The sequence below is a fragment of the Pholcus phalangioides genome, unplaced genomic scaffold, assembly GCF_987345545.1.
Source record: "Pholcus phalangioides strain wild (caught in Gottingen) unplaced genomic scaffold, Ppha-v1.0 ptg000015l_1, whole genome shotgun sequence".
Classification (NCBI taxonomy): domain Eukaryota; kingdom Metazoa; phylum Arthropoda; class Arachnida; order Araneae; family Pholcidae; genus Pholcus; species Pholcus phalangioides.
In genome coordinates, this window is record NW_028301608.1 from 81,020,412 (window position 1) to 81,045,838 (window position 25,427).

The following is a 25,427-nucleotide window of genomic DNA, read 5'->3' on the forward strand; positions in this document are numbered from 1 at the left end:
AATTCATCTAGTGCACCCATCTGCTTGAAGAACCTCTAGGGTCCATGGACTATATTTTGGAAACCACTGACATAGGAAAACACCCGTAGTTATTTTTATGTTCAAAGGAAAACTTTTTCGAAGCAAATCTTGAGGGTTATTTTTCTTATGTGATAATGCATCATTTTCTTTTCATTTTAATTTTCAAAAGTTTCCGTTATTTGGAAATCATCATTCAGAGATTAACCTTGATGTTAATCCAATGAGGTGTGCTCTGTTCCAAGAAAATGTGTCAGTTGTTCAGAGGTTACCATTGTTCGGAGGTGACCATTATGGAAGGTTTTACCGTATATTTAAAAAATAACTGAAGGAACATTTTCTTTCTTGGAGTCATTTACTTTTGCATTTCTTCATAAACTTTAATTTAAAATTGATTTATCAATTCCAAGGGTCGCTTTTGTTTGCTGGATAGCAACGCTGATTGAAAACTGGCTCAGAACATTGGCATCTATGTACTGGCTGTGTGTGCAACTAGATACAAAAAAAATACTTTGTCACCTCAGGCAAACATCAAATTTTGTGTCTCAATAGCCATAATATTGGAAGAGCAGTTAATGAAAAGAGGGTTTGAAGCTTCTTTTGTGCCTAGATCACCAGGCTCACCTATTTACCTGTTTCGGTCATGCATGTGTGCAAAGTTGTTATAGTTCAAAGTCTACAAGGAGGAACATTGCCAATTGAAGATCGCCCTATCTTGGTTGTGATGAAGTGAGTTTTAGCTGTTTGAGTGGGTTGACCCAACATTGTGGTCTTCCTAGATATGGAAGAGAAGCTGAGAGAGAGAGAGAATGTTACTACCATGAAACCGCACAGCTCAACCTCATAAACATTCTTCTGAGGAAAATGCTGTGTGCCTAAAGTAAGCAGGATTATTATTATTATTTTTTGAATTTCAGAAATGCAGTCAGAGGCACTGACATGAAGAAAACATTGGGGGGGGGGAGGGCTGAAAGTTTCTGGTCATACTGTATGTACAAGACTCAAACGCACACTCAGAAGAGGGAAGGTGCATTGCATTGTTTTTTCAGAAGTTATTAGGAGTGGGGGGGGGGGGCTCCAGCCCCTTTAAAAAAATGTATTGGGGAGAGGCACTCAAATGGTCTCAGCCCTTAGGTTCCGGCGCCGTTAGTTTCCTTATGTTTGCAGTTTATATTGCTTGTATGTAGTTTATGCGTGAATTTGAATGTTTTGGTCTGTGTAGAGACTTTTTGCAAATAGGGGGAATAGCTTGCATTTGCACCTCAAAGTTGAAAAGTAACTTAATCTGACCACCATGATATTGCCTGCAAGAACCTAACCCAGGCTCCTGTAATGTCCATACTGCCACACAGCAGTGGGGCTCCAAGGTGACTGATGATAAGAAAAAAGGATTAATAGAGTTCTAAATGTTCCCATCCAAGGGTATTGTGAAAGTGGGAAGGTCTGGGGTTTCTTTCCCTCCACTGATTTTGTCATTTTATCACTTTGGTTCCTCCTCAAAATATGTCGTTCCCCCTCTCTGAAAGAAGTGTCTGGCTCTGGCCCTGTTAGCTTCCATTTTTTCGGGGATGAAATATCTCATTCTTGCAAAGTGCCGTCTCAAGAGCACAATGGGCCCTGGGTTAAATGATTTTTCTGAGGCCCTACCAGGCAAATTTATATGCATACTCCTCTAAAATTTCAACTATATCTTTTTGTGAGTCCCCCAGGCCATACGTTAAGATGGCACCAGGGCTGTGCAACTAGATACTTTATCAGCTGAGGCAAGCACACTCATATTGGTAGCCCCTGTGTAATGAAGAAGAAGCAATTAAAGAGTGAATCTGACGCTCCCTCTAGTTCAGTGCTCAAGGTACAAGACCCACTTGCTTCCTTCCCTAGTTGTTGCCCTGGGTTTATGGTACTGTCAGATCATACTCACCTCCTCCAAAATAAATTTCTACTTCTTTGAGCAGGAGTGCTGAGGCTGCTCAGTATTTTCAAGCATATAGCTGAGTAGCAGTTGGTTTGATTCAGAAATAAAACTCTTCAACATAAAATGCAAGCCAAACTATCCACAGGTCACAAGTACAGGGTCAGTCTCTTTCATAAATTTTTTAGGCTACTAACCACCAAAAAGGAGCATTTCGAATTTGTAAAAATAGAATAAAACAGAGCATAACTTTTTTCTTCTTTTTTTTATAATTTCTATTTTTTTCCCCTTCAAACTTTTAAGCACCTTGAGGGGGCTCCAATATGCTATCATTTCTGCATACTCCTCTGCCATAGGCCCATATCTGAAATCAGTGACATTGCAGCCAGGAGTGCTGTGGGTGCATGTGCACTCAGTGGCATTACAGCCAGGAGTGTTCTGGGTACACGAGCACCCACGGAAATTTGTAAGACAAGTCTGAGCACCTCAGAACTGATTCAGAAATCAAAATTTCTTACACGAAACTCAAAGCTAGTACCCACAGATTTGAAACACTTCCGCACCCGTCTGAAATGGACTCTACCAACACCTTGCTGAAAAGAGATATCTCTACAACAAGGGGTTCTTAACCAGGCCAAGAAGGTCCATGGGGGGGGTAGGGAGTGAAACAATTAACTTCCATTGTATTCATATTGCTAAAAACTGGATATTACTTTATATTGTGAAGAGGTCTGTATCCTTCATTTTATTGGCATGGGAAGGAAGGGGGGGGGGGGATCTGTGAACATCATGTTATTGGCACAAAGAATCCATGTAAAACAAGGTTAAGAATCCTCTATAGTATGGTATATTGGCTGTAGCGCAGGGCCTGAATTTCCGCAACGTCAACTATAATTTTTCCTCTAAAATAAAAGTAGTATTCATTAATGAACCACAGATATTTGACCAGAGTTGCATTACTCCCCCTTAGTTCCTTTGCACAAAAGTCCCCCCCCCCCCCCCCCGCTTGAGTCATGCCCTTCTCCAGTAGCTAAAGCATAATGGAGGGTCTTGGGTTTGGGATGAATCTTTTAAAAAATATTTTTGCTTCTGTATGTTAAATTGACTGGAATGGGGCCCGGTCTGAGGTCCTGGCTTACAGACCCTGTCCCAAGATGTGTGTTTGTGTGGGGGGGATTGTTGAACACACTCAAAACAAATGATACAAGAAAGAAATTGTAAACGGAATACAAATAATAAAGAAAGATTTGTTTGATTAAAATTTTATTAAAAGCAATCATTCCCCATTTTTAAAAATATTTTTAAAAATTCAGTCAAAGGGCTTACGCATTTTACATCTTTCATTTTTTACATTTTTCAACACCTGTTCTCCATAACCAAACTGTTGAAGTGACATTACCAGATTTTCTAATCGGCTATTCCATTTGTGTCCTTAGATTTGTTATGATTAGTTAGTCCTTAGATATGTTTGTTTAGATTACTTATTAGTACCACTACTTTATCCATACTTTTTTATCTTCCCCACATCAACAAGCCTTGTGAAGTGACTCACTTGGTCCTTAAAAAATTATTCTTTTTGCTGACTCGTTCTTCTGAACTAATTATACAACCAATTATGAACTTTTCACAGAAACTCAGATAAACTCCTTTGATGGTGAAAGCAACTTTCCTTCTGTTTCATTAACTGTAGTTAGCAATAGCAATTACTGCAATAGCAATGTCACTAAATGAATGGGAAGGCAATAAATGAAATTTAAACAAATATGAAAGGAAAAATTAATTTAACCTGATATCAAATTTTATATATCAAGTAATAAATAATTCGACAGGTAAATTTAAGTGGAAACAATAACTCAATTCGGTTATGTAGATAGTTAACATCAAGTGTAGATTCTATTTATTTTAATTTTTATTTTTGTCTAGCTTTTTCTCTCCCTTCTATATTAAAAATTTGTCATTGATTTAAAGTGAAAAAAAAAACCTGTAGCATGAAATTCTCTTATATCAGCTTTTGGTTGCCATAATTCATTTTTTAATTTAATAAATAAATATATTTACACCTATTTGGTCGATATACATGGTTCTTTTTATCTTTCTCTCAAGTCAAAAGAAATAAGATTTATGCGTATCACAAGTACAGAAGTGTCAGAGGGTCGAGAGCATTTTACTAGCTTTTAGCTACTACTCTTTTCCCTGTCCCAGCTTTCTTCATCACATTATGAATTAACTGTTCTACCATGTCCATTCAAACATTTTTTCTTTCTCTTTGCATTTTCTTTCAAATATTGTAAAATATGTAATTTAATTGTTAACTCTAATTTGTATAGCATTATCGTAATTGACTGAGGACAAATAAATTATGCTATATTATGTTACGAATGGCTTGGTTTGCAAACAATTCAGTTTACGAACAATGCAAAAGGATTCTGTTTATCAACTAGTCTTGGTTTACGTACACATAAGCTGGTGAAAAGCAAGCCTTACAAACATGCAATACAGACTGAATCTTGAAATAGCATATTTCAGATGCCTGTGGCCACATTCAGATTTTTTTTTATTTGACAGAAGAGTTGAATAATTTCATCAGAAAAGCTCTCACTCCCCAAATATGCCTCCTGCATATCCCCCCCCCCCCACATGGGTGGGCTGACAGGGCTCTAGCCCTTGGGCCTGGGGACAATTCTCATCTTTTTTTTTTCTTCACGCTATAAATTACCTATAGAAGGGCCCGTGAAAAGTTTGACAGAAGCTTGCAGAAGAGCCTAGCCTAGGAGCCCTGCTACTGGATTTGGGGCCATGGACTCCTGTTCTCCATCCCATGCATGGATCAACAAGTCATTTTAAACTTTAAGAAGCTTTGCACCAAAGAGTTTTTCAAAGATGTTTTTGCCATAATATGTGGTAATTAACCAACACTAAAGAATTCTGAAAACATTTTATTTTAATACCCTCTACATTGTATGGTTCTTTTTGACAAAGCTTGGCAGCTAGTGTCTTTACAAAGCCATGAATTTGGCTGGCAGAGATTTTGAGGGCTTCCTCACAAAGATTATAGATCACAGCTGGCCATGTCGTAATTTTCATTTGATCTATTCCATACCCATGGTTATTTATTTTTTCAGTGTTACAGTCAACCCTTGGTTTACGAACTTAATTCATTCCTTACTTCCGTTCTTATACCGAATTGTTCGCTACGGACGAAATAATTTTTCGAAATAATTAACGCAAACTGAAATAGTTTTTCCCGTAAGAATCAATATAAAATGAATTAATTCGCGTTCCTAGGATCCCCGGTGATTTATTTTTCCTGAGCTTTCTAGTGTGAACTTTCGCAACAGCTATCCTATGAATAACCAATGGTAATGAAATAAACCACCACTGAAAAAACTACCGCAAATTCCTGAAATGTAAAATGCAAACGGAATGAAAACAGTGCTAGGGCAAAGTCTGGTTTCCTGAATATGTGCCATCGTAATAGTCTCAGAGAGTCAAAGCCCTGTTGCTATAGTATGGCCATAGCCATAAAAGATACTCTAAACCAAATGAGTGGTTTTGTAAAACACTTGCTGCCAGTGTCAGTTCTGGATATCTTTCAAGTTTAAGCGAATGATATTTTGGTGATCAAAAATCGCCCTCCCCTTCAGTTGGCGCCCTATGTGATAAAAAATTTAAACCATATGTGATATGATCTAAACCATAGTCTCCCAAACTTTTTGTTCCATTGCCCCCTTCATCAGAAATTTTTTCCTCTCATCGCCCCACAACTCAAGTAAACCCATAGGATCCTATGTTAAATCAGTAGGTTCAATCGCCCCCTTGGACCATTCCATCGCCCACCAGGGGGCGATATTGCCCACTTTGAGAAACAATGGTTTAGATCAGTGGTTCTCAACCTGGGGCCATATGGCCCCCTTGCGGTCCTGGGATATTCTGGGGGGCCACGGGAGAAAATCAGAAGAAAGGTGATCCCCACGTCAGGTGGTGAAGGGAGTCATAGAGAGCTGTGAAGAGAAAAAAAAGCTTTAAAAGTGAAACATGGTCGAAAAATATTACTACTTTCAGAATTCATCAGATCCGTCCATAGAACTAGGATCATCTTAACCCTTAGGTCTATGTGGGCATGACCCGGGTCTTCATGTCTATAAAGGAGGGAGGGGGACTGCACTATATGGGATCTGGTACTATAATTTTTATATGTAAGCTGTTACTTCCAGCTAAGTATGGAGGGCCGCCAGAGCAACAGTTGATGTGTTGGGAGGGTCGATTTATCGTGCATGTTCGTTGGATCGTCTCATATTTTACACAGACCCTTTTTTACCATATAATTTGACTCCTGGACGGATGATCCACCATTTGAGTCCGTGCTTAGCCAGGATTCCAGAGATTGATCTGATTTATTAAAATTTCATTCATAATAAAAAAAATAGAAAGTATCTTAATCTTGGATAAAGGTGGGGGGGGGGGGGCTCTGGATAGGACAGGGGAGCCACGAGAAAAAAATGTGATCCATAGGGGGGCCATGAACTGAAAAAGGTTAAGAAACACTGGTTTAGATCATTTGTTTTAACGCTATGCACCGAAACTGTTGTGAAAATTCACACTAGAAATTTGCGGGGTCGTCAGAACGGATTAATTCATTTTACATTGATTCCTGAGAGAGAAATTGTTTCGAACAAGTCGGTTCACGAATGTAGTTTAGGGAGGAACTCAGTTCGTAAACCGAGGGTTTACTGTTCTGGGAAGCTCATCATAGTATATATTCGGTGTTATATAAAAAAAAAATTTTAGGATCCACTTTTTCGATTGTTTTATTACTTTATTTTCTTTGGAATTTAAATAAAGTAATGACAAAAAAATTTCAAAATATAGTAATAATTTGAATTTTTTTATAATCAAAAAGTGTATTCCTTCACTTTTTTTATTTTTTCGTCTATGGGAAAGAGGTAAGAAAGAAAAACCTCACCAGAAATGCTTGTGGAAGCAAAGCTCTCACAAAATTTTCAGGCCAGTTGCAATGAATGGATTTTTTTCCTTTTTTTATTTGGTCCGCGATCGCCTGCGTTAATCAGAAGATAATTTCGAAGTCAAGCAGAATGCATGAATCGCGTTCAATCGTCTTCGTTGGAAATCGCTCGTTTTGTTGATGTAAGTAGAAAGACTCGATGTGAGCTTTCTTGTGGAATCCACAACCATAGTTTCTCTCGACTGCTGCTGCTGCTTTTGTATGACATGTTCAATGATAAACTTGCATGAGTTGTTATTTATTTGTTGATTATAATTAATATTGCTTAGTAAAAAGTATAATTAACATTTCGTTTTTACTTTCCGCTATCATTTCTGTGCATTGTTTCTGTAACTTGTTTCACGGACGTATGAAAATTTCTATCTCATCCCTGTATGTTGATGTATTTAGTAGGGCCGCAACTACGTATGGGCGACTGAGGGGTCGCCTTCCCATGCGCTATGTAGAAATACAGTCTCGCCCGCTTATAACGAAATAGTATTCAGTAGAACCGCGATTGTCCGGACTAATATTGGAGGTGGTGATCACGGACAACAGAAAAACACTGTTAAACCGTCCGGGGAAAAAATAAATATAAAAAATAATTTCAAATAAAATATGGCAAAAAAATGTATTTGTGCATTTTTTACCTATTTATAATGACTACCCAGTATATATACAGTCAAACCTCGTTAATGAGTCACTCTTGGGAGAGCAAAAATATGACAGTAAGCGGAGTGACTCGTTAAACGGAGTAAGCTATAGCTGTGCCAATTTCCACCTGAGGACAACTGGGACTTCAAAAAAGTGACCCGTTAAGCGGAGTGACGTGTTAACCGGATGGCGCACTAACGAGGTTTGACTGTATTCATAATATCCATGTGAAAAAAATTTCACCTATATTTATACGATTACGTAGCCATGCTACTAATAAACTGGGCTTCACTGATGGCAGAAATACAGTAGAACCTCACTTACCTGGGCTAATGATGGGGGGAAAGTGATCATGGATAACTGAAAAACATGCTTATTCTTTTAATGTCAGCTATTCTGCACCATTTTAAAAAGTACAATGAGAATGACACAAATAAGGAATAGCGCTGGCCCAGCTGATGAGTCATGCATTTGAGGTTATGCCGTTATTGTGCCTTGCGCCTTTCAGTTGTAAAGAAAACAATGCGTTTAGATTAACTTTAATTGGCATTGTGAAAATTCAGTGTGTAACTGGCATCTCGTGGGATCATTTTGACCCCATCAAGTATTAATGCATTTTAAAAATCAGCGAAAGAAGTTTTCGTAAAAGCAATGGGTTTTTTTATGAGTGCATTCATCTAACAATCAAATCACTAAATAATTTTTCAAATTTCTTTAATTATTTTTTCAAAAAATGGCTTTTTATTAAGACATTCAAAAAAATCAGAGGGGTACATGATTTTTAAAAAAAATGTTTTTAATTATATATTAAATTTTTTTAAATCTCTTTTCATGATCGAAAAATGAACATATATGATTAAAATATACTCAGAAAATAAAGTTTACAAATTGAAATAATATTTACTATATTTTCACAAGCACTAAAATTTGTCTTATTCGAAGTTGGAAACGCAGTCCTTACAAACACCATCATGACATATTGATCGTACAGATCTTACAATTCATTAACAACACAATCCTCATCCTCGAATATCCTATGTTTCACCGTTAATTTGAAACTGTTATTGAGAAAATAGCCGCTCTTCGGATATGTCATTTTGATCTGAACACCCCATCTGTCAGACTAAAAAAAATTTATACAAGTGGCGTGGTAGGGTCGAAATGACCCCAAGGAAACTTTGATCAATAATATAGAGGGAAGAAAAAGTAGAATAAAACAAATTTGTAAAACATGTGTAAACAACTAGCTTGAAAGGTACTGAAAATAAGATGGTCCAGATGCATTTCTTTGTCAAGGGACGGCAAGATGAAAAATGCATGGGGGTTAAAATGACCCCACAAAGGCAGTTAAGGATTAATAACCCCTCCTCACATCTACCCATAACTGGCTTTAATCTTCAAATGTTCATCACCCCAGGGTAATGTTTGGTTCTTATGTGTTCCTATTAATTAGGGGGCTGCTGTTTTAACGTGTTGACATGGAATTTCACCTCTAAAAATGGACATTTTTACGAAATGTGAGTGTTTATTTTTAATCACCACTTTTTTTTTTTCACAAAATCTCGCATAACCAACAACATGGGTAGGGAAAAGCCAAAAATGAAACAAAAATTTTCATACCACAGTTAATCCATGCCCGAGTAATCAAGGTTCTGCTGTATTAAAAAACAATGGTTATAACAAAATTTTTTTTCCCGTCCTTGCCAACCTTCAATATCAAAATAATGTTATAAATATCTCGTATAATGAATTGCCATATTTATGGATATCTGATATAACGACCTTTTCGATCGAAATAAATTTTTTCAAGGATAAAGTTCTATAAAATTAAAAATGATCTTTTTCAGAAACAATGTCAGAATCTATATGCAGTCGAATCCTGTTTTAGCAAACTCTAAGAGACCGGAGAAATCTCTTCATTACAACAAAATTTCGCTATAAAGAAATTCCAAGGTTTCCCATTGTTCCTATGTAATACTTATCCAATGGATTAGAAAAGTGGTCGTTAGAGCGAGGTATATCTATAATCTTATTCGTTAAAACGACATTCGACTATATAAAATTTATCATGTACCTGTATATATAAAATTTTCTGTGGCTATGGGGGCTGCTCAAGTATTACGTAAGTAAATTTTTAGCCATTTTTGACTCCCCCCCCCCCACCCCCTGTCAGCAAAACTCTACCCCTCTCCTCCTTGTCAGTAAAATTCTGTCAGCACTGCCCTTATTTCCTAACACATATTGGTGGGATCAGAAACATACACGAGAGGGGGGCATAGGGAACTCATGCGTTTCCCCCCACAGACGGAAATTTTTTTTTAATGTAAAAATCATTTTAAAAAAATTAAAATTTTGAAAGAAAATACCTTTATTGATTATATCTTATAATACAATTTCTGTTAATTTCAATGCTATTTGAAGGGAAGAATTCAAAATTTCTCTAAGAAATTCATTGCGACCCACTTTTTTAGCTATATATGGTAAACCCTTGATCCACAGACCAAATGTGGCCCTTAAGGTTATCTGATGTGGCTTGCCCCCACAAACCTAATTTTGTAAAAATGAACTAAGCCACACATTTACAGATAGCTTAAATGACACAATTGGCACAATTACTGAGCATTTAAGTGGCCCGTGGTACATTTTCAGATCACTGAAATAGGTCCTGTGGCACATTCAAAGATCACTTTAGTAACCCGCGACACAGTTCCAGAACACTTAAATGATCGGTGGCATTAAATGATCCATTCCTGCTTGCCGTGAAATGATTCTTTCCAAGAAGAGAGTGTTTTATTCCTATGTAATTTTCAGTGCCACCTGCTCCCATCTCTTGTAGTCATGCTATCTCGTGACTTTGAAAAAATAGTGGTCTCTGTTGGAAAGTCGTTTGACTACACTGTAAAGCAATGTTGGGAAAAAAACTCACAGGCTAACCATGCATGCTTTTCATGCCTTTGTATAAGCACTACAGAGATATTTTTACATTTGAACGAATGTTTTCAATCAAAAAATATTTATTTACTCTTTGCAGATTTACCCCAAGACAGTTTTTTTTTAAGTGCTACAAGCATGTTGAACCGATAATCCATCTGATCTCTCGTTAAAAGAGTTGCTGGAAGTCCAGAGAAGTTTGCGAAATTAGAGAAACGGTAGTGTATTTAAAAAAAAAAAAAATTCCAAATGTTTCCGGCAAGTTCCTGTGCCTGACTTTGACCCCGAAAATCAGATTGGGATAACTACTGCCCCTTGTTTAACTATCGCCCCCTCTCTCTCATTGGGCTTGCATCGCGAAGCCCAGATAATAACTGTGGTCGTGCAGCTGAAGATGGTTTGCAATTTTGTTCAGCTTTAAAGCACAAATGTGAGTCAGTTTCTGTTTTCGAGAAAAGAAAAAAGTCACCACTGCAAGCAGCAGAAGTACATGGGCGGAAATACGGGGGCGTGGGGGTAGATCTAATGTATATATGTATATATGAATTGACATCATCATAGTGCCCCCCCCCCAGCAATAATGATGTTGCCCCCCGGACGTCCAAGTCAATCTCCGCCTATGCAGAAGTAACTACAGTCGATCATCATGACGTCAAAGTCTGATGTTTCGTGAAAAAAAAATTTCATTACTCGAGTAAAAGAGCAAATCCGCCAAATTATGAATAGTAATTAAGCAACTATGCAGAATGACAAGTGTTAAATTGCTATTATCACCAAATAAGGAGTGTTAAATTGTTAATATCGCCAAATAATGAGTGCCAAATCACCAATCTTGCCATTTAGACTCCATTAACTTTTTCTTTCCCAACAAACACTGCTTCAGATGATTCCTTTCTACTGCATCCCAACTGTCCCTTTTCATTTATGATCTTTCCAAAGCCATTGATAACAACCAAAAAGACATCCTTAGACCAAAATTCGGGATTGAAAATAATAAAAACCAGGACTCTATTTTAAATAATACAATGGTCAGGGTAAAAAAAGCTCTCTGGGTTCAACAACATGATTGTGGGATTAAAATTACAACAGCTAGTATGCAAAAAAATTAATAAAAATGTTAATATGAAATGTACAACCTGAGAGAACCCAAATACAATCCTGATAAATTTCAAATGAAATATTTCAACAATTCCCCCCCCCCCCCCCCACTTTTTGAACTCCCTTTTAAAAAGTCAAGTCTCTCCACATAGAACAACAGACCTACAAATAGTACAAATGTAATTCAATCATTACATTTCACCCCCAAAGCAGAATGTGCCAAAATCTATGACGTACGTCGCAGAACAATTAGTGCTACTGCAGAACAATTTAGAAGAATTTTAAGAAAAAGTGCAAAAATGCACTATTGCATGTATGGGGGTTTTTACCGCAGAACATTTCGTCAGCTGAGATCTCGTCGCAGAACAGTGCTAAACATTCTGCTTTGGGGCATTTCACTCACTTGTAAAATATAGATGGCAGCACTAAAAATCAGACAACACTAGATACGCATTCAGACTGTTAGGCATGCATTACACATGCTTACACTTCCGGCACAACTCACTAGGTAGTAAAGTGCCCATAGATAATGATAGACCTGAGTTGTGCTCAATTTGAAAGAAAGTAAAAATGGGAATGAAAACCTAGTAGAGCCTAAGGAAATAATAATAGCAGACAGAAAAGAAACTGAGATGGAAGAAAATTTCTGACTATCATCGACCAGGAAGTGCCAACAGGCAAGAAAGGAAATCTAAAAATGTCGTTAAAGAAAAAAAGGGATAATACTATTGTTGTTCCCATTAAAATTTCTATAAAAAGTCAACAGCTGATTTTTAAACTTTTGTTACCTGCAGCTCCCTTGCCTCAATGTTCGGCAGCTGCTCCCCAGAAGCCAAGAAAGTCTCTTCATTGGAAGCAATCTAGACATGTAACTGGCCAAATTTCAGAACCGTGAGTGCTTGACATGCACTCTTAGTGCAAACTTTTGATTTCTCAATAAATCTGACCAACTGCTCTGTTCCATGCTATAAGATACAGTATTGTGGATGTTTGAAGTCTTACCCCACCTGTTTCTTGTCCTGTTAAAGGCCTTACTAAAACCTGTTTTTTTATATTCAGTAGTCGCATAAAAATTAGTCAATTTTTTTTTTGATTTGTCATGCACTGTTGTATGTGCCAATTCATGTCGGTGGAATGTTAATGGGGTGCATGTGTAGTTTGGTAGTAGGGGTTAGGATTTGATTATGATTTTTAATTTGAATTTACGTGAATTTTTTGTGGCATTTTCATTGAATTTATGTAGAACTGCATTGATCTGCAAGCTCCATTAGGCCTATTCCCATTGAACTCAATTTTGTTTGATATAAGTTTCAATTCTAAATTTATATAGTAAAAGCTACCAGTAATTTTAAGTAAGAATCTATAACAAATTTTTTTCAAAATAGAATTTTTTCAAGGATAAAGTTCTATAAAATCAGAATTATCTTTTTCAGAAACAATGTCAGAATCTATGTAAAATTGATCTTATATATCTATATTTATAAATTTTTCTGTGTCTGTATTATGTTCTCTATACAAATCTACAATTTTAGATTGATTAACGCCAAATTTTGAACTTTGGCACCATAAATACATTAGGGCCACATATTTATAGCCTATACGCAGAGTTGCAACTGGGAGGGGGGAAGCATGCAGGTTTGTTGCTCCCGGCTCTGGACTGGAGGGGGAGCTGAATTCACCCTTTATAACTGCCGCTTGTACATTACGGCATGGAAATACATGCTTGCCCTGTTCGAGAAAGTATGTGGTTGCCGCTCTGGATAGATGGCACCACCTAATGAACATAAAACACTGCAAATGCTGGGCACACGCACATAAGCACACTTAAGCTACACCAACACAAATCTGACATAGCTCCCATATTTTTTTAGCTTTTTTCTATTAGTAGACAATGAAAGTAAAAGAAACTAGTTAAAAGCTGGTAAATTAATTTTTTTTTCCTGTGAAAATATGTGGCAGTTAAGGTGACAGGTGAGAGTGGTGGCCCATCAGGGAAGGAAAAGAAAATCATTCCACGAGGAAATCACTTCGCAAAAATTTATTTGAATAATGGAATCAGAGGATGACTGTCAGAATCTTGTTAGCTTTAAATTTAATTACAAGATATTGTTGAAATAGCCAAAGATTTTGTAACGAAACGGAAAATCAATCAGAAGAGAATTTATAGAGAGTTGAGACCACAAAAATAAGTTGTACTAAAATGTTCTAAATGGGAATTTAATAATGTGTAAAGAATAAATTCTGTATGTGTGTGCTAAATTCTCTGTGTTAATGGGCTTCTTTCCAAGTTTTTTTCTATTAGTAGACAATGAAAGTAAAAGAAACTAGTTAAAAGCTGGTAAATTAATTTTTTTTCCTGTGAACCTTTGTATAGAACATGTTTTTAGAAATGAATTATTTATTTGATTCACAGAGATACCTCTCCCTCCTACCCAGAACATGGTCTACCGCTCTGTCTCAACAAAGAGAGATAAGCAGGTGATCAAAGGCCATCGTCCTGGGCCATGCTGGAAAAAATTCACAGAGGTGCCAATGAATGAGGGCGGAAACTATGATTCTTTTCGAGAGGGGCCCACTTTCACTCATAAAAGACAGATTTTATCAATAATTTGGGATCTAGGTAAATTAGATTACAGCAGCATCTCTGCCGAGTTTTATCAACTCTCCTCTACAAAAAAAAAGTACCTTAATTCTTGGTCCACAAAGAGGGTTCAACTCAGCCCATGAAAGCAAAGCCATGCCTCAGCATCATATGGGGGAAGCCTTTTTCTAGCAGTGCATTGAAACCCCCTACAAATTTCACACAATTTATGGTAATTGGTATGCAAGATAATCTTATTCTCCCTCATGAACCAAGAGACCCACCGGCAGTGCTCAGGTGAGCTCTTGCATTAAGATGGTTCCGACACCAAGAGAGTTTCCAAAAAAAAAAAATTAACATTGCATGATAATTAACAGCAACAGCTTGTGACCCGTGCGAACAGTAGCCATCTCTTATATCCAATTAACAGACTGAACATTTCGTGCAACCATGCCTTTCTGTTAGTGCTGTAGCCATTGATACATAAAGAATGTTTTAATGTTATCATGTAAAGTGTAGAGTAAATGGGAAAGTGAAAAATATTTGTAAGGTTTTACCATTTTTCATTGTAACTTTTATATCTTAGAAATATTATGTTCGAAATGCGTCTAATTTTTTAGGATTGGCTTATCACTAGTTTTCAATTTTGTCATTTTGGTGTTCTCAGGTTGGGCTTACATGAGTATATACAATATGTATTTTTGCAAGTATTTGTACTATGCTTATAGCAAGGCATACTAGTTCATCAAGTCGAAACCATGATTTTAAATAACATTTGATAAAGAGAATTTTTTTTCTAATTTTTATCTTTTGCAGTTGCAGCATATCTCTAATTTGTGCATGGAGCATAGCAGAAATGGCGAAAAATGTGAAAAGTAACAACTATGTGAAGTCTGAGTGAGAATATTATATTGTTTATTTAGTTAATTTTATTGTTCTCATCTTATATTCATCTCCATGTCTTTTGTGTTTGCAAGGTTGTGCTTGAATTATTAGTAGCATTTTCTAAAATTCATGAGGATAATGTTTTTTTGTAGAAATTGCTTGTCTGAAGAAGAAAAAAACAGTCGATCCCGCTTATAGCTTTTTCCAGCTAGGAGGCTTTAGGCTTTCCGGCCTATTCCTGCTTTAACTAAAAACGTTATAAGCAAAAAAAAAAAAAAAAAAAAACCAGTTTCAATCGAGAAAAGTCTATAAGAATTATGGCAGTTTTGTGTATTTCAACAGCAGGGTTGGTAAAAACCTGGGTTGTTGTAGGTTTTTCTGGGTGTTTATGGGTTTTTGTGAATATGCTGTTTGCAGTGTTACATATCAATTCAGTTATTACGTAATAAATATAAAAATAGTTTGTATACATCTAATTAGATGTATATACTTAGTAATTTATATTCTAATATCATGATAATTAAATTTTAATACCAAATTAGTATTAGTGAGATTGAGCTACTTTTAAAGTGCTAAATCTTAATTTCTTTGAAACCTTTCTGAACTTTTTCAGTACTTTGCATACACACTGAAGTGCCAAAAGTTATGGGCCCCAAAGCAGAATGTTTAGCACTGTTCTGCAACGAGCCCTCAGCTGACTGGAAATGTTCTGCGGTAAAAATCCCCAAACATGTAATAGTGTTTTTTTGCACTTTTTCTTAAAATTCTTCCAAATTGTTCTGCGACGTATGTCACAGATTTTGGTACATTCTGCTTTGAGGGTCATGGGATACCTCTTGATATTACTGCACTTCGCCGGGTAAAAGGAGATCCCACATGATATTAAGAGGTATCCTATGACTTTTGGCATTTCAGTGTATTATGATAACATTCTCTTCTCCCATGCAAAAAATCCCTGTATTCAGCCAGTAATTTATTTACTAATTTCATTTAAAAAAATTGTTTTGCTAAAAAGACTGAGGGAAGGGTTGCAGGCTAACAAATTATTTTTAGCAAAAAAACCCAGTGAGTTTTTGTAGGTGGGCCTGTACTTTATACAATGTACCACTTATAACGTTTTTTGAAAAACCATAGTGAAAAAAACATTGTAAGCGGGAAAATGTTATAAACTGGAAATGCTAATGAGAATACGTTGGAGTCATGGGACCATGAAAATAAGTTGTATTAAGTGTATTCAGGTGGTATAAAATGAAGTTATTACTCCTGTATAGTGATAGCAGATGTGCCAACTTTCCGGATTTAGGCAGGAGAATCCAGATATTTTGCCGTTCCTCTGGATTTTAGCAGAAATCAGATTTGAAAGAAAATTTTCTTTGATTTCATTTAGATTTTCCTTGAGCTTTCAGGATGTCATGACATTAATGACTTTGTATGCTCACGATTATCCATGACTAATAGCATTCAAGATGATTATATTTTGCTCAGGGGGCTGCGCCGGACCTGCTTAGGGAGGAGGGAGCAGGCACTTTCTCTCAATTGATTAAAAAAAACCACAATTTTTTTATCAGGTCCGTGGGAAAGGGCTCCACCCCACCCTGGGTGAATCTCTCTATTTCTGGATTCCAAAAGTTGGCACGTCTGTGGTAGTAAAGGAGGGGGGGCGGTGGAACTTACAGACGCAATATATTAACACTGAAAAATGCACCATAACCAGAGTAATATTGTTGTATAGGTGATTATCATTGTACAAGGTATCATTACATCAGTTGTTATATCACATAGGCTTTTACCTATGTGATAAGTATGTAACGTGATATGTTCTTTCCTAAGCGAAAGGCTTGAGGGAAATACAAACCGTATCAAAGATAACAGACATGGCAACTTCCTCAGACACTCAATTAATTTAGGATATGAAATTTAGAATTGAACAGATTTCTTTTCTTCACAATGGATATTGCGAAAGCTTTTTTAAATTCATGGTTAGGATTCATCTCTATCTCCTACCCATCTCTGTTTTTGAGTCAAAAATGCTTCAAAAAAGATGCAAAATCTCTTCAATGTAATCTATGGGCTAGTTATGAATTTTTTTAAAATCTTAAACAATATATGAATTGATAGTTAAATATGACAAAATAATAAAAACAAGTTTTTGTATTTTCATACTTAGTAAAAGATAAAGAAAAATTTGAGATCAATGTTATTGCATGGCTAACTCATGATAAGGTCCAGCATATAATTTTATAAATAATTTTCTCAGCTTATCTCCAAAGAAATTCAAGAATTTTAAAACAAAATTCAGTTTTCTAAAAACTGCAAATTTCTATATTTCCACGGTGAAATATGCACTTTTAACACTGATTTCTGAGGCAATCATCCTGTGCTTATCCTTCAAAGTGATGCTGATGATTATTATGTGAATAGCTTCACATAGGATTTTTACTATATTAATTTCTATATAATTTATAAAAAAAATTAAAGCTAACAGGCTTTGTCATTTTGCTAAAGACTATAAAAAGGAGATTTGTGGGCTAACATATGATTTTCAGCAAAACTCACTTTCTAGTAAAACCATTTATAAACGGGCCTATACTTCCTATACATTAGGATAACATTCTCTTCTTCATGCAAAGAAATTGTATTCAGCTGGAGCCATTTGAAAAAAATTAATAAATAAAAAACCCTAAGGTTAGAAAATTAGGTAAATTGATCTGCTAAAGACTATGTAAGTGAGATTTGTGGACTGATAAATGATTCTTTAGTCCACAAATCTCACTTACATAGCCCATTAGGTTTTTGTAGGTGGGCCTGTACTTTGCATACGTTAGGATAATACGTTCTCCCATACAAAGAAATTGCATTCAGCTATATAACATTAATTTCTATTTTTAAAAAATTACCTAAGGCTTAAAATTAAATGGTAAAGTTCTTGTGCGGATGATAAATGTAAGTGGGATTTTGTATGCTAACAAATGATTTTAGCAAAAACCTGGCGGTTTTTTGTAGCTGGGCTGGTGCCCAGTTCGCCAAACCTGTTCAACAGTGGTAAGGACAATTATGCTCTCCATACTATTGTTGGCCATAGTGAGAGAACAAGGAAAAAACTGTTCAAATTATTAGTTTCTAATCCTTGAAAAAAAAAGAAACATACTTTTCGGGTTGTTCCATATGCGGAAAAATAATTACTTCAAATAGCCATAAAAGAAAAGCCCCACGTCTCATTTTCACGCAGTGGTTAGTCTCTAGCACACACATAATCACCATTTTCATTTCTTTTCATGAAAAAAAAATGTGAAAAAGTATGCTGATTTCAAGGGATGAAAAAACCTGACGTGAATTTTCGACACATTGTAAGTGGGAATAACAAAAAATTTTAACATTATATCCGGGCCCCAAAGCAGAATGTTTTGCATTGTTCTGCAGTGAGCCCTTGGCTGACAGGACATATTCTGCGGTAAAAATTCTTAATAGAGTTTTCTACACTTAAAAATTTTCCAGGTTCTGCAGCAGCACTGATTAGCCTGCAGCATACGTCACAGATTTCTGCATATTCTGCTTTGGGGTATCTGGGAAAAGTTAACATTATCAGTATAGGAAAAAAAGTTAAATTCACAAAAATTAGTTATAATAAGCGGGAAAACGTTATAAGTGGGATCGACTGTATTAACAGATTTATGTCAGAAACATTCTTAAGAGAACGTAGTTCAATGCGTGTTTTTTTAATCCACAATTATTCTAATTTAAATATTTATTGTTGTTTTTAACCATTCTTTGGGTGTTTCATCTCACAGAAGATAACTTTGAGCTTATGAGCAGGCACATACAGGGCTATAAATCATAGGTAAAGGGTTGTGTGTCATGATGACTACTACTACTTAACCATACATGCACCAGTGGTGGTAAGTTGAAGTGGTTTTCTGTGGTTCCCAACTCCGAGAAGTGAATGCAAGCCAATCTTGCCACTGAGAGCAACAGGCCTACAACAACGGTATAAATTTTCAATTGCTACACTTCACTCATAGCTTAAAAAATAGATGGCAGTACTATAAAAAAGCATTGCACAGAAACAGGGTTGTTTGGTTTAAACCACGTTGGTTTAAACCATGGTTTAAACCTTGGTTTTAACCAACTGGTTTTTTTAAAAAAACCACTTTGGTTTTTTTCAAAAAATCAGATAAAAGTTGCCTAAATATCATTTTTTTTCCTTGAAAAATATCACATTTGTTCATTATTAGCCAAAATGTTTCATTTTTACCACATTTTATATCCTTGGGGTACATTCTGATGGTATATCTTTAAATGACATAAGATTTTATAAATGGTTTTTTTCAAAAAGTCTTAAAAGTGGCCAGAATATATATATATTTTTCATATGAAGTATCTTAGTCATTTAAAGTTATATATAAAAGCCAAAATTTCTCATTCCTACAACATTTTCTAACCTTTGGCTACATTCTGACGCTCTCTCTATCTTAAGCAAATTCATGAATAAGGATTGCATCACACATCTAAATGTAGTGGTGTATTATCTCACATGGTTTCTTTTTCCCTTCACAAAGAAGCAGCTACAGTAGTGACACCATCATGCTAGGGGCAGGTGGTCCTATAATCCAATAAAGACACCAGCTGTCCTTAAAGGACAAACACTAGTGAACTAGTTGTTACATTACCTCACATACATTTCCTTTCCCATAAGAAGTAGCACATCTCCTACTGTATATCTCCCAGTCTTAATATTCAATAGTTGTTTTTTTTTATACTTTCACACACACACTGTTAAGCTCAGTTAATCAAGGTTCTATTGTATAGTAGTAACAGATTTATGAAAAATAATCAGCTATATACAGGGTGATTATAATTTAAGTTTTGATTCCAAAACTATACAATAAGTACTGATCGGAATGACTTGAAAATTTGCATGGATACTCCTGAAGCAGTGGACGTTTCTTTCGCAAAGGAAAAAAAGTGCAAAATGTGCAAGTAGATGATGCTGTACTTGACCAGCAGTATAATCTATTTTGTGCAACCACATCATTTCGGCACATCCACAGCATCAGTGTGTGGATAGAACTTCTATCAAGATGCACATTGCAATACCAGCAAAGCAGCTGCTGAAGACTTATTTTGACAGGATGCACCTTAACCCTTGCAACTTCTGGCTGTGGGGGTACCTCAAAATGTTATAAACAGTGGTCAGATTACAAACTTTGGTGAATTGCAATCTCCAGCACATTCCCTATATGTTAGAAGTTCCTCATTCCTCAGGAATATGAACGGGGGAAAGGGGGCGCGTTTGGTTTAATAAAGCTGAATTGCAAGCACATCCACATTATGACCATGGCATACTCCGATTCTGTTGTTGAACAAGAATTTTTGTGCTTTCAACCTCATAGTCAGAACACGCGGAGGACAACATATTTAAAATTTTTTGAGTAAGTCGTAGTTATTTGTTCAATTACTGCATTTTTTTTTTTTTGTGATGCTTCCGTGAATTATGGAGTCGTGCAATGCTATAATTAAGTTATAATTTTGCCATGACTGGCTATCGTTTCCATTCTGCAAGCAAATGTCCCACATGTTGGATGATGTCATTAATTTTACATTTTCAAGTATTTTTTCCCCTTTATCAAATAAAATTGAATTTTTTCAGGAATATTCATGACAATTTTCAAGTCATTCTGACAATCACTCTTTTTTTTACAGTGTTTTGAAATCAGAACCTTAGTTATAATCACCCTGTATATCGTAAATCATTGCTAATTAATCTGCATTATTTATGCTTCATTAAATGCATTATATTCACCTAATTTTTATTACTTTTTGCAAAATAGCTTCGTAATTAAGTATGCTGAAAGTAACTGGAGAAAAACCTTTATACAAGGGGTGATCAAATGAAAAGGTACGAAACGACGTAAAAACGTAACAGTTAAATATTGCATATTCCGCCATGGGAGAACGTAGTGAGACATCTCGGGATGTGATTGGAGTCTCTGACTGGGATCGGAGCATGCACAGGCGCCCGCATGTGCAGGAGAGAGAGCAGAGGCTCTTATCAAAAGCCTCGTCCAAATGATGCGGTAGTCCGTATGAGGACAAGATGGCGTTTGTGTTGCAAAATTCGGCGATTGAGGAGCAGCGAGGTGTTATTCGATTTCTGACAGCGGAAGGTGAGAAACCGGCAGCTATTCATCGCCGGATGGTGACAGTTCACGGGGAGAAATGTGTCTCTGACAAGTCTGTCAGAAAATGGAGTGCCCGTTTTCGTGCAGGCCGTGAGAGTGTGGGTGATGACCCGAGACCAGGCCAGGCAAACACTGTCATCACGAGCGATCTCATCGACAAGGTGGACGACGTAGTGAGAAGTGATCGGCGTGTCACATTGCGAATATTGGCGGTGAAGGTGGATGTCAGCTATGGAACCGTGTTCACGACAGGTTGCGATATCGGAAGGTGTGTGCCGCTTGGGTTCCGAAGCAGCTCACCGACCAGCAAAAGGAACTGCGTATGGGGCTAGCAGCATCTGTTTCGGTATCAGGAAGACCCCGCTTTCATGGAGCGGATCGTCACAGGTGATGAGACCTGGTGCCATCACTACGAGCCAGAGACAAAGCGGGACAGCATGCAGTGGAAGCATGCGTCGTCACCTCCCCCTAAAAAGTTCAAAGCCGTGCCCTCAGCAGGCAAGGTGTTGCTCACCGTCTTTTTCGTCGTTCAAGGTCCGCTACTTGTGGAATTCCTCAAGCACAGCAAAACCATTAACTCCGATGTGTACTGCGAGACACTCCGACGCCTACGCAGGTCCATCAAGAACAAAAGACTGGGGCTGCTCACGAAGGGTGTGGTTCTGCTCCATGATAACGCGTGTCCACACGTCTCCAAAGTCACACACATGTGGCCAAGTTCAAGTGGGAGCCGTTGGACCATCCGCCCTACAGTCCGGACATGTCGCCCTGCGATTTCCAAGTGTTTGGTCCACTGAAGAAACACCTGAAAGGGAAGCGCTTCAACTCGGACGACGTACTCAAGGACGCTGTGAAGGACTGGGTCTCGTCACGGCCACAGGAATTCTGGGAACAAGGAATCCTGCGCCTTGTTCATCAGTGGGATCGTTGTGCTCAGGCCTATGGTGTATATTTTGAATAAAGTCTACATTTGTACCCACCGTGTCGTTTCGTACCTTTTCATTTGATCACCCCTTATATATTATATGATTAATAATAACATTAAAAGAGTTTTCAAACACACAGTAATCCATTGAGTTAAGCAAAAAATAATTAAATGGCAAAAGTTGGTTTTTGTTAAAATGTAATAAATATTTATTGATTAATTAGCATGGGAATAGTGTTAATTACATTAATAAACATTTTATTTTTGTTAATTATTGGAAGTTTGAATGATTTTTCAGAAATTTCATTGTTTTTAATAATAATACTATTTAAAACAAAAAAACCGGTTTAAACCAAAAAAACCCGGTTTTTTGGTTTTTTTCAAAAAAAACGGTTTTTTGGTTTTTTTCAAAAAAACGGTTTTTTTACCAACCCTGCACAGAAATAAACTTCATGTTAGGTTCACAACACGGACATGTATATTCTAAAATGTGCCAATTCGTTAAAAGTTCTGCAGAGGAATATGGACGAGGTGCATGTGTGGTTAAGTAGTAGTGGCACATTTAAAGTACTGCAGCATTAATGAAAAGTGCTTAACAAAATTATCGTGGAAGAATAATGCAAAATCATTCTTTTATTATTTGAAGCCTGTTATCTTTTGCATTTAATATTTACAATTGAACTTGGTTAATTCAAAGCTCAAGAGGACAGCAAAAAAGTTTGAATTATCCAAAATTTGAATTGTTCAACTTAACTTTATTGGAACCGTAAAATGACTAAAAAGGGCAACTTGATCATAAATATTCATGTACAATTAATAATTGATCTTGGCTGCTACATTATTCCACCATTCTTGAATTACCATCACTGTAAAATTTCTTAACTGAACTTTTAATGATTTGCACAATTGTGCCTATCAATACACCAGTGGATGGAAAGTACAAATATTAATTAGATTATTGGAGATACATATACAAAACAAACAAATGCATAAGGTTTAAACACAAAAAATATATATAGATGCATAATATAATCTCGGATCCAGATGAATAGATTGAAAAATAAATAAAATGTTTTTTACCTGAGCGCATGGGCAGAGAGGGGAGCAAACGAAAACAAAGGGGGGAGGGCGTCAAAACTACTGCCCCAAGAGAAATATAATTTTTGATATATCCTGAATAAATCAAAAAAAAAAAAATGTAGACACATAGAAGGAGAGGGGTTGCTAAAAATTAGATAAAAGTTTGATCAGGTGTAGATATGGCGAAGGTATTTAGAGATATGAGTATGTCTTTGAAGGGCAAAGAATGTGCATTCCTTAAGAAGGTGAAAAGATCATTGTAGCTATTTAGTTGATTGTAATACTGACAAGGTTCGTCAGGGTTAAATTTGTGCAATATATCTTTGTTAGTATAAAGTATAAAAGGGTAAAGGCAAAGTCTGGCCATATTCTTACGGACCGCCAAAGGGGAGATTGAAGAGCAGGTAAGACTGTAGGGACAGCGAAAATTCAAAATTATCGGCGAAATGAAATAATGTTGAAGCAGACAGTCGAGATCTGTCTTCTTGGAGAGAGATATCAGAATAATTATTATAGTAATGGATGTTAAAGCTACTGGAGTGAGGTAAAGAGTGGGTGTGCACGAGATATCAGGTCGACCGCAGTTATTCAGAAGGGTCTTGACTGAATTTGCCCAGTTTTCCGAATCTGTGTGACGGCAGAGTTCAAGAAAGCAAATTTTTGGTAGACGATTTTCGTCCATTTTTTGAAGCCTAAGCCAATACGTGATAAGTTGGTTAAACATTTGAGTGGCAATAGGGCGGGCAGCGACCAAGGTCAAGTCTTATAAGATAACCAGGACAATATTTGCTTATATTTAATAACTTTTTCAGAAAGGTCGTATGAACCCTTTCCAGCATATCAGCAACCCCAAACCGGTGCAGCATAACATAGAGCAGATCGTTTGAGGCTATCGAATAATTTGAATGCCACACACAGCGAAGGGTTTCTGGAGCTACGCAGTAAATTAAGTTGTTGATTCATGGCCATAAAAGCCTTTTTAATCGTGAAATTAGCTGCTAATGAAAATTTTCCTGAAGATGAAAAAGGGAGGCCAAGGTAGACATAGCTACTGATTATTTCGAGTTTAACGTTATCCCAAAAAAAGTTAGTATTTTTTGCGAGACGGCCAGACTTTCTAAATACAATGATTTTTGTTTTGTTTAAATTAACAGTAAGGTGGTTAGATTTAAAATATTAGTCGAGAAGATTGATTTTTTTTGCAACTGTATTTTTGAGTCACTCAGTATTACAATATCATCTGTGTACAGGAGGATGTTAAGTTCAGTGGAGTTATTAATTGGAATTCCATGGATATGAGGCTGACAAAAAGATTTATCAATATCAAATAAAAAAAGAAGATGGGGAAGGCAGGTTCGCCCTGCAAGTAGAATTTCTTAACCATGTTCACAAAGCCTGATTTGCAGAAACAGTTACTGATATCAGTTATAAATCAGTTGCTAATCATTTGTATAGTATTATAGAAATCCATGTTCATTAGAATTTCTTAGAAGGAACTATTCTGAATAAATTTGTTTTAAGAGGTTGAAGAACACAACTTGTATCAAGTGGTACACAATTTCAATGTATTCTGGCTGAACAATATTAAAATAGCTATTAAATTGTAAAAATCCAAAATTCAAACCAAGTTCCACTGTATATAGAGGTACCACACCTGACAAAGGGTTAATATTTATAGTAGTAAAAATCTCTGTTGTAGTATTAAATAATGTGACAAATTATATTATCATTTTCAATTTCCAGAGATATAGTGTTTTTAGGGAACACACCAAGTAAAGACATTGAAACTAAAAACTCTGTTCAAACAACAGCCCGCCGTTCAATCAGTCGATCTGCAGTAAGTACACCATGCGCTACTAAATCATCAATCACCAGAGAAGAGATAAAGTATCAAGCTATACAGCCTAAGGTTTGTCTGCCCCCCTTGTTTCCAGTGTGTCATCACTTCGTTTTTAATGCATTTGTTTTCAACAGATTTAATTTTTATAATGTTTTTGAAATTTTGTTGTTCAATTTCTAATTTGATGAAAAGTTTGCATGCTTCTATGTTTTTAATGTGGACGCATTTTTCAAATACCTGATCTTAACAGAGTTACACAGCTACTGTAAAGTACTTTTAACACTTTTTTTTTAAAGTTTTTTGTGATTTCTAATTTTGAGGC

The 25,427-nt window shown here is 36.3% G+C and overlaps 1 protein-coding gene across 9 annotated transcripts in view; it reads left to right on the forward strand.

Annotated features, from left to right (window-relative positions):
- The first annotated feature begins 6,900 nt into the window (after positions 1–6,900).
- The window catches only part of LOC149076789 (sentrin-specific protease 6-like), a 130,111-nt gene continuing 111,584 nt past the window's right edge, over positions 6,901–25,427 (forward strand). For all 9 annotated transcript variants that reach the window (XM_089244509.1, XM_089244511.1, XM_089244514.1 and 6 more), the window contains exons 1-3: positions 6,901–7,075; positions 15,013–15,093; positions 25,009–25,174. In XM_089244509.1, coding sequence (XP_089100635.1) covers positions 15,053–15,093; positions 25,009–25,174 — 207 coding nt within the window. In that variant the 5' untranslated portion in view covers positions 6,901–7,075; positions 15,013–15,052. The remainder of the gene's footprint in view (positions 7,076–15,012; positions 15,094–25,008; positions 25,175–25,427) is intronic.